The sequence below is a fragment of the Euprymna scolopes genome, chromosome 27, assembly GCF_053919585.1.
Source record: "Euprymna scolopes isolate OS-2025 chromosome 27, ASM5391958v1, whole genome shotgun sequence".
Lineage (NCBI taxonomy): Eukaryota > Metazoa > Mollusca > Cephalopoda > Sepiida > Sepiolidae > Euprymna > Euprymna scolopes.
In genome coordinates, this window is record NC_136508.1 from 63046742 (window position 1) to 63057749 (window position 11008).

Here is an 11008-nt window from a genome sequence, read left to right on the forward strand (position 1 = left end):
GACATAAATACACTTGTTTTGCGTTGGTAAAAACTGTGTTGATTCTAATGGTGCTTATTTCGATCAATCAATTTTTGTTTGAGTCAAAACATATTTATCTGAATTTAAAAGTTAAAACCGCAAGAACTTTCATGTCAACCTGGTACTTATGCCTCACTTCTTAGGGGAGGTCTATGATGTTATTGTGTGTTGTTTTACGTTCACTTTGCAAAACTCAATCATGTTCGACAAAGCCGAAAGCAAAACAAAGTTTTTCCTCTACAAAATGACCAAACCAAACATCATGAACAAATATTTGATGATATAAAGAACTATTGCCTGATTCCTATCCTCATTTTCTGTTCCTACCTCAATATAGGTGATTCCAACATTAATCCCTGTCATTGAACGTGAAGTACAGGATGTCCCAAAAGAAGCTGACGTATTTGAAATTTGATTAACTTCCTCAATATTTAAGTTATGTTTACCAATTTTCATATGTAGGTAGATGAGCCTCTCCCTGAATTTTTGGAGATATAGTAAGATATCATAGTTAACTTAATTTAATTTTATTTACACAACTTAATCTAGGGTATGTTTTTCACAAGGTCTAATTTTAGTTATGAAAAATGATGTTACTCAAATGTCCACCATTTTCATTTTCACACTCTTGTGCTCTCTGCAGGGCATCGTCCAGCACATCACTTAATGTTTCAGGGCTCATGGCCCTAATTTCCTCCTCTATATTGTTTTTAAGGGCATTTATTGTGGCTGGTTTTATTGCATTGGGAGTAGGGGAATTTCTTGTGTTGAAGTTTCGTCGAAATTCTCTTGGAGTTTCAGATATTGACTCATTCAACCGAAAATACGACTCTACGATGAATATCCGCTTCTCGGTAGTGTAACGACTCATGATGACCTTGGAAGGGTTACTCTAGATGATCTGAAAAAATAAAAGAAAAATATAAAAAATAAAGAAAGTTATGAATTTTTTTTTTTTAACCATCAGCTTCTTTTGGGACATCCTATAGGAGCAGGTTCAACAATACATTCTCATGAATGGTCAGCTGATAGACAATCTCATCAAGCTGGGTAGGATCACAAAACCGTCAATCACCAGGAACACTACGTAGATCCAATTACAGGAGCTCACATCCAACAAATTGAGAGCACTTGGTTAGAGAGCAAGATCGAAATTATAAAGAAAAAGCAAGGAGTTTCACAGCATCTACTCCAGTCGCACTTGGATGGACACTGTTGGCGTGTTTCTGAAAGAAGATCAAGACCACTGTGTAGCAATCTTAAGCGATATCAAACAAGTTTTAGTTAATTAATATTTTTTTTTTTACTAAATTAGTGCTTGAATTTTGTAATATTGACGACCGAAGTTATTCTGATTGTATAAAGTTCATTTTATAGATTTTCAACATGTTTTATAGATTTTTCAACATGTTTTATAGATTTTCAACATGTTTTATAGATTTTCAACATGTTTTATAGATTTTTCAACATGTTTTATAGATTTTCAACATGTTTTATAGATTTTTCAACATGTTTTATAGATTTTTCAACATGTTTTATAGATTTTTCAACATGTTTTATAGATTTTCAACATGTTTTATAGATTTTTCAACATGTTTTATAGATTTTCAACATGTTTTATAGATTTTTCAACATGTTTTATAGATTTTCAACATGTTTTATAGATTTTCAACATGTTTTATAGATTTTTCAACATGTTTTATAGATTTTCAACATGTTTTATAGATTTTCAACATGTTTTATAGATTTTTCAACATGTTTTATAGATTTTTCAACATGTTTTATAGAATAAAATAAAATAGTGTCAAGAAAAATGTTTTTTTTCATCCTCTTCTTCACAATTGATTATTAACACCCTAATCACTGAATCTTTTTGTAGAAAAACAATTTTTACACGTATTTCTAAAATGTCTCAAGCTTAAATGCAAGCTTAACCTTTCATTGTATGTCCAAATCTAATGTATAAACTCACTATGCCGTCTGTCTGTCTGTCTGTCTGTCTCCATTTTTCCAAAGTACATTTCCACCGAAACGCAACGTCGCAGAGCGCTGCAAGATGGATCAAATGATTGCATTTTTTGTGGGCCGTTACGTGTCTGTGTGTGTGTCTGTGTATATTTTCCGACGCAATAACTCTGTCAATTTTCCGTCTACAGACTCCAGGGTACTGAGATTTTCGGACAGAAATTTGGATGTTAAGCGGTCAAAGTTCAACGATTTGACCTTTGAGAATTCTACCAAACTCCTCCGCCAATTTTGTGTCTAAACACTTGAAATTTTAAATATAGGTTCCTTGGACATGGATCTAACTTAATAACTTTATTTGAGCCCAAAACAATAAATGTTAAGGGGTCATAATAGGGATCAAAGTTTTAAAAAATATATGTGTGTGTGTGTGTGTCCTTCTCTGTCTGTCTGTCTGTCTGTTTGCGTGAGGAACGGTCTCTACCATACTATTCTGTCAATTGTTGGTTTACACATTTGAAACTTGATATATAGGGGATTTGAACCTTTGAAACAAATTCGATTTGGTTTTTAGTCAGTAAAAAAATAGCTGCTAAGGCGCCAAAAACTTAAAACAAAAATTGGAACTTGGCAGGCATAAGTCGACTTAAAGTGCTCTTGTACTCATGCACAAATATACATTTATACATTAAAGCCAGCTCATTTCTTAACTATTTCTTATCTGTCTGACGGTAGCTGAAATGGTAACAACTAAGGCTGTATTGCTAAATGTTTTGGTTTCAATTTTAGTTGATGGTACCCAAGTAATTTTTTTTTAATTTTTTTTTTTTTTACTTGGCTCTATTGTAATAAATATGAAATCTGCATAAATTGAAATATCTTACAACCGGGCAACGCCGGGCGGCCTGCTAGTGGTGTATGTCACATTTGTTGCATATAAGTAGAACTATTAAAATACTGTTAGAAACTCGCTCAATATATGTTACCGTGACATAAGCTTACATATATTCGGTGGGTTTCTAACAGTATTTTGTATAGTTTTTTTTTTCATTTTTAACTCATTTTCCCAAACTTATCATGTTCAGCAGAGAATTTGGCGCCATTTTAAATTTTCCAATACATCGGTAAAACGCTGTATGTTTTTCGAGCTGAATAAACATGTTACATTAAATAAAAACACAAAAAAGTATCCATTTAGGTAGAAAAGTAACTTGTCATGCCTTTGATAACATTTATTTGTTATATATTTGTTTTGTTTATTTTTTGTTTTTGTTTATTTTTTTTTGGGGGGGGGGGGTGACAACTTTTCCGAATCTATGTGTATAGTAATACAAACCCATTAAGTAGATTCGCGATTATTTTAAGTTCAATAAGAGTTCATATACATTTCCCAAACTGGGAAATAATTCCAAGGTGCCATTTAAGGGGATTGCCAGAGAAGTTATGAGTTCACAAGAATGCTTCCTGTGGATGATTGGTTGGTTGTTTTTGTTTTACGGCATATCAACCCTTTTCAGGTTATTTAATGACGAATCCAGTTATTTTGAAGAAAAATGTTTTCATAGAATATTTTTTATTTTTTCAAGTCGGTTTCTATTTAACCCATAGTTGGGACCCTAGCAGGTACTACCACTCCGGGTCAGAGTGGACCTGGGAGCAATGGCAATTAAAGGGTAGCTCCACACTCCCCAAAGCCCGCAAGCTGAGGCCCTCACCATCGGATATAGTTTAAGGTCATATCCAGGACCTTCCTGTGGATGAATAGACGGGAAAAAATCTTCCCATTAGTTTTCATAAAGACGCAAAGAACACGGCCATACATATCAGAATTTAGGAACTGCCTTTGGCACGTAAATTCGCGAGATACTCTACTCCCATCAGTCTTTGCTATCGACGACCGGAAGTGCCTCCAACTAGCGAATTTCAACATCATATACAAAATTTTACATCCGGGGATTACCTTGCGTTAATTCTAGTTATCAAATATGATTGATTTATTGTTTTTTGTGTTTGTTTTTTTTTAGTCTCTAGAATAATTTTTGACGATGCGATAACTCGAGAATGCTTATTTTTATTTATTTATCTATTTATTTTATTTATTTCCTTTATCGGTTCTTGTCTAGATTTCCATCTATATTAATATTTTTAAAAATTAATAAATAAAGTATTATGTTCGTAGCCATGACGAAAGGAAAATATCATATGCCAAAAATCACGTAAATTGATCGAGTAGTTTTATTTTTTATAAAGAAAACCATTTTTAAGGGATCGATGGAAATTCACATGTGTTACAATAAAAAAAAATCTCGCTAGTTTGAATTATTGTTGAGTTATCTTTCTTTGTATCTTGAGATGGTTTTCAAAATGGCGGTTACTCATAAAATTTCATCTTCTTATTAAAAACTTGCTAAAACTGCTCGAACAATTTACGTGGAATATATTTTCGCTTCGTTGTGGGTACGTACGTCATACAGTTTTCTTTATTTTTGCTTTTTAATTTAAATCCTGGACGACACCCATTTTATTTCTCTCTCTCTCTCTCTCTCTCTCTCTCTCTCTCTCTCTCTCTCTCTCTCTCTCTGATTAGTTCTTTATATTTTTTGGCGGTGGAGAAAATTCTGCTCTGCATTCTCACGGGATAAAAAAATAAATAAATAAATGCAAGAATCCTGCAGTTAGTTCATTGTTATTGATTCTTCAAGAACCTTCAGCTTTCATTCTTCGATGAAAGTTCTCTTGTCTTGTCTTCATACCATTACTCGCTGCCGATTCTTCCGTCCGTCTCTCTTTCCTTCCTTCCTTCCTTCCTTCCTTCCTTCCTTTCAAATCTCAGCTTTCCACTTTTCGGGCAATTCGTTGTTTGTTCATTTTGCTGTCTATTATCGGAAAAGAAATTCTTCTCTCTCTCTTTCTCCTTCCGTGTCCGGACAACACCATCCCCCTCCCCCCCCCCCAACCAGTTGTAGTTCTTCCCATTCTCTGCATTCAAAAACTCAGCTTGTTCTGGTTTCGTTTGGTCATTAGAATATTACAATTCTAGCGAATGGTATTATAGTAGGTCATTATAGCACGGAATAACAATGTCATCAACTGCGCAAAAACATGACAGAAGTCACTTTAACATACAATCACCTCTATATCTATATATAAAGTTCGGTATGTATGCATGTTTATATATTTTTATGTACGTCATTCACTCCTAAACTAATTAACCAATCATTATAAATTCATCGGACATAACTGCTAAGCATAAGATGTCCAAATGTGGTTATATATATATATGAGGTATATGTGGTAAAAAAAACAATGGTAAAGAGTGCTCAATACGTTAGTAGAGCCAAATATGTTTTTTTATTATTACAACCTCAAGTGTATTAATTCATTACAAATTGTTTCAATAGACAGGATAAAAATTATCCGTCCATATCGTCAGATGGTTCAATTGAAACAATCTGTAATAAAGTTAATAAAATTGAGCTTGTAATAATAAAAACATATATATGAAATTAAAATGGAGGCGGTGAAGCGTCAAGCCTCTAGGTCTCTCCGCTTCCATTTTAATTTCATATCATCGGATTTTTTTTTAAATTCATTTTTAATAATCATATATATATATATATATATATATATATATATATATATATATATATATAGTCATCCACATACAGTACTGTATAACAGCTGATCAGTGCTGTTAGACAGGCAACTACCTCAAGCCAGGTTCGAAACTCAACCGCCCGTACGACAGTCAAGGCTTCTAACCATTATGCTAATCGGCTGCTACTGTGCGGGTAGTGAATTTACGATGTTTTGACATCGTCCGAATTCCTAAGCTTGATTTGTTTACACAAACAGCATTGCTTAATACGCTAATGGTAATTCGTATATCATTTCCCAATATGTTCAACCTAAGATAGGGAGCATTATATATATATATATATATATATATATATATATATATATATATATATATATATTTGTAGTCATCGACATACAGTCCTGTTTCGTTGTATCACAACTCATCAGTGCCGCTAGACTAGTATCTCTCCCAAGCCAAGGATTGAACCTAGAACCGTTGTGTTGACAGTCGGCAGTTCTCCCACTCGACCATGGAATCGACGCCCGTAAATAACCCGTCGGAATGTCTATTTAAATAGACACCCGCCACCACTTTTATAGTGCTCAAATCGCCTGTTCGTAAAAAAACAAACAACGATATATATATATATTTATATATAATTAGGCACCTAAACAATGAAGGGGTGTAATTTTGCTGCTAGGCGAGTTTGTCAGGGATATGTGTGTCGAGAAGGCACAAGTGCAACAAGTTCACCAGAGCACATTCCATTAAAATACTTATAAAACAAGCACAGGCGATGGGGCAGGGTTGGAACTTAGTTGACAAAGCGGGATCTATTAGATTGGAAATTTTTTTTTGGACCTTGTCCAAGAGGGAGAGACTAGTGGCAAATGCACCAGTCCAGATATGGCAACAATACTCCATGCATGGGCGAGTGGTGGCTTTTTTTTTTTTTTTTTTTTTTTTTTTTTACATTTTCACCCCAAACAAGGCAAATTGCCACTTTGGTGTAGGGGGCTACTATCAGGGGCAACAACTACTGGGGTACTATGTTGGGATTTGGGCAGCAAGATGTCGGTTCACGTTACACTTGAACTTCTGCATGTCAGTACAGTTGGGAAAGAAGAGACCTGGAATGGAATTCCAGAGTCTAGCGGCTCTGGGGAAGAAACTACTGGAGTAGAAAGATTCTAAACGTTAAATATTTTTTTAAAGATTATGTTTGTTTTATCTGTACCTGAGCGATTGTCAATACTCCCCAGATGACCGTCTAATGTCAGACATGTTTTTTCTTGTTCTAACTAAAGACTTGACCCTACTTTTGTTTTGAAGTAAAACAAAAATATACTTTAAACTAAGGGTAAATTTTTACTTTAACTGCAACTCAACACTCATCTTTAAATTTACGACTTTTGTTTAGATTTTCGAGTATGCTGGAAACGAATATCACATTCAAATTTGAGGCAGACAAGTAGTTTTTCATAATACAAATCTGTTTTTTTTATTTCACATTTTTAATACAGGTGAATTCTGGACCAGAACCAATTTTTTTCAAATTAACTAAATCAAATTATGCTTTTTCTTATCAAGAACATGTACCAACGTTGTACATAGAAACCCCTTATAAACCTGAATAAAATATTGATTTTGTAGAATGAAAGCTATCGATGATTAAAATCAAGAAACTGACTTTACTTTATTATATACATAACGAGTTTTCTCTTTTCTTTTTATTCTTTAGGCAAACTAGCAAATCCGCGAATTGTTGAACATCCCCAGGATAGTTATGTTGCCAAGATGACACCAGCCAAGCTGAACTGTCGGGCTGAGGGTGAGCCCAAACCAGATATCACGTGGTACCGTGATGGGGTCAAAGTGATTACCACAGATAAGGATCCAGATTCCAATAAAATGTTAGTAGACGGCGGAGCATTATTCTTCCTACAAATCATCCACAACAAGAACAACAAACCGGATGTTGGTGTCTACTATTGCAATGCCACCAATATTTATGGAAGTGCAGTTAGCAGAAATGCCACTCTAAAATTGGCAGGTGAGTTCAAAACTATATATTTCCTTATTTCTAATTGATATTTATTATAATGAAGAAAAAAAAGATAGAATTTCATAGACAATGAAAATAATCAGAAGTTGAGGATATCGCTCAAAACCTAAGGGCACCAAACCAACTCATTTGCAATAATAAACTGTTTCGAATGCTTTTTTTTACCCACATTCATCACTCCAAATTCCACCTTTCTCTACACTTTATATATATATATATATATATATATATATATATAATGTGTATATTTAACTGGTTATAAAGGTGGGTGCAGGAGGGTTGGGGGAGAATTATTTTCATTCTTATTATTTTTATTCGATTTTTTAATTTCGATTTTCCTATTTTTTTATATAATATGCCAGCTGAAATTAAAACAACCCTCGGCGAATAGAAAAGATATCCAAAAAGATCGAAAAAAAGAATAACTCTGTCTCTACACTTTATATATATATATATATATATATAATGTGTATATTTAACTGGTTATAAAGGTGGGTGCAGGAGGGTTGGGGGAGAATTATTTTCATTCTTATTATTTTTATTCGATTTTTTAATTTCGATTTTCCTATTTTTTTATATAATATGCCAGCTGAAATTAAAACAACCCTCGGCGAATAGAAAAGATATCCAAAAAGATCGGAAAAAAGAATAACTCTGTCGCGTTCAATCAGACGTGCTTTTATAATGACTTGCTGCCAATATATATATATATATATATATATATATATATATATATATATATATACATATAAAGTGTAGAGAAGAGGCCACCATTCGCCCATGTATGGAGTACTGTTGTCACATTTGGGCTGGTGCATCTGCTACTTGTCTCTCACTCCTTGACAGGGTTCAAAAGAGAGTCGCCAACCTGATAGGTCCTGAACTGTCATCTAGGCTTCAGCCTCTGTCCCATCGACGAAATGTTGCATCCCTCTGCCTGTTCTACAAGTACTTTAGTGGTGAATGCTCTTACGAACTACAAGCACTTGTGCCCCCTTGACAAACCCGACAAGCAGCTAAATCGCACCTCTTCACAGTAGAGATCCCTGGGTATAAGAAAGCTTTCTACTCCAATAGTTTCTTTCTCAGAACTGCTAGACTTTGAAACTCCCTTCCGGGATTCTGCTTCCCCAATTGTACTGACATGCAGAAGTTCAAGTGTAATGTGAACAGATATCTTGCTACTCATCTCCCTTCGTAATACCCCTGCAACTTATGTCCCCGATAGTAGCCTTCTACTTCAAAGTGGCACTGCGCCTTGTTTGGGGTGAAAATTGAATAAAAAAAATACATATATCGGAATTGGGAGGAGGGAGAGGACATTGGAATCGCTCCATCACTAGATATGTACGTAACTGACACTTCTTTTAATATTCACCTTAAAGTTTACTTAGTAAAATCTGGTTTGGTAATTTGATATTGTTTTTTTTTTATATTGGGAAAGAGAATACGAACAGAAATTACTAGATAGAACAAACACATAAGGCTATCAATGTCCAGTTGATATGAGTCTGCTTGACCGTTACTGTTTGTTGTTGCTATCACAGCTGTTAGTGTGGGGGGGGGGGGAGCTGAAAAAGGTATAGAAATAGGATGCAATTAAACAGAGAACAGAGGGAGGAGGGCTAGGGGTGCCCAAGCACCTGCTCCATTTACTCCTGTTTAAAAAGTGCCCTTTTCTTAGACACCGTTTTTTCCACTTGACCTGTGCTAAAAAATTTATCAGCACCTCACTGTGTGCGTGTGTGTGTGTGTATATATATATATACATACATATATATATATATATATATATATATATATATATATATATATATATATATATATTTAAATAAGGGAGTAGTCACCAACAATGTGTATTTTTTAACATTATTTTATTATTCCGTGTCTTGGTTTTTCATTGAGAATTATGTTTGGATCATTGTAATAATGTTTTTAAGTCATTGAAATCGTTTACACGCGTTTCGGACGGTCTGTGATGCATCCTCGTCAGAAATTATTTTCAAATCATATATATATATATATATATATGATATATATATATATATATATATATATAATTATTTACTATAATAATTATCAAATACCTGCAGACGCTAGTGTTTCATCCTTTCGAGAATCTTCAGAGCAGGGTGTCACAATTAACACCACTCAATAGATTTGAACTCAGCAACAGAAGCCGTCCTGGGTTCATTAGCAATCATTAACCGTAAGAAATGTTGTTGCATTTTTAACATTTATTTTATTAAATGTTTTTAATGTCAGTCAGAGTGATCTAATCATTATATGATGATCTGCCCATAAGAGCTAAATTGACCGACATTTTAATTCAACTGAAACTGCTCAACGATAAGAAACAAGTTTCTTAAAGGGGCTGGCATAATTATTTTCTATAATAATTATCAAATACCTACAGACATTAGTGTTTCATCCTTTCGGGAATCTTCAGTGCAGCGTCTCACAATTAACACCAGTTAATAGATTTGAACCCGTGTGTTTGGACAGGTATTCGGAATCAGAATTGGGAATCGAAAAAAATCAGGACTTTTTGGGGCATTGGAATGGGAAAAATGTGTGCCTATTTTACGGTGCCAAAATCGATTCCTTAATTATCTTTTATATTTATACTAGCGGGGGGTACCCGGCGTTGCCCGGGTGTTTGGAGGTGTGTGTGGTTTTGGATAAATCAAAACACCCGTGTGTTTGTGTCGGGGGGGGGGGGGTAAAATAAAATAAAAATTTTGTAGGTAAGTATGAAGGATCGAACCCGAACCCTTGAGGCAAAGTTGGTAATTAAAGTGTGAAAAAAAACGTGCGACGTTAACCACTGGGCCACCACAAAACACTAACAGAAATACGTTTGAATTTATTTAAATATTTAGAATTAGCAGGTGCACCTTTTAATTACTTAATGAGGTCAACTTTGACTGCAGGGTAATATTTCATTTACTGCGGGAACGCTTTTTTTATTTATTTCTTTTTGTTTCCCCAAGATGTTGGGGGGGGGGACCAGCTCCCCATAAAAAGGGGATTGGCCAAATTAAATAGCAATTGTCTGATATAAGGAAAAACTCGACATTGATCAAATCTGATTGTATTCGGACATTTCTGGCGATCCCGACTGGAAAAATACCGCCAGAATTAGTGTCACTTTTATTATACGAAAAAACCTAATCCACATGCGGCGAGCGAAAAATGTTGAATATTTATCTTTTCAAGGTAAGGCAAATTAAATAGACAGGCGACCTTCGCTGTTAACTCGTAGATGTTATGATTTAGACGTGATATAAAAAGTTTTAAGAAGATGTGAGCCGACCGATCGCCTCTTGGAAAAAAGCCTTTCTTGGACATACACAAAAAGCGAACATACATACACA

General features: G+C 34.4%; 1 protein-coding gene across 27 annotated transcripts in view; it reads left to right on the forward strand.

Moving 5' to 3' along the window:
* The window catches only part of LOC145248863 (roundabout homolog 2-like), an 837477-nt gene that overhangs the window by 551662 nt on the left and 274807 nt on the right, over positions 1-11008 (forward strand). For all 27 annotated transcript variants that reach the window (XM_080110589.1, XM_080110593.1, XM_080110605.1 and 24 more), the window contains one exon: positions 7308-7619. In XM_080110589.1, coding sequence (XP_079966715.1) covers positions 7308-7619 — 312 coding nt within the window. The remainder of the gene's footprint in view (positions 1-7307; positions 7620-11008) is intronic.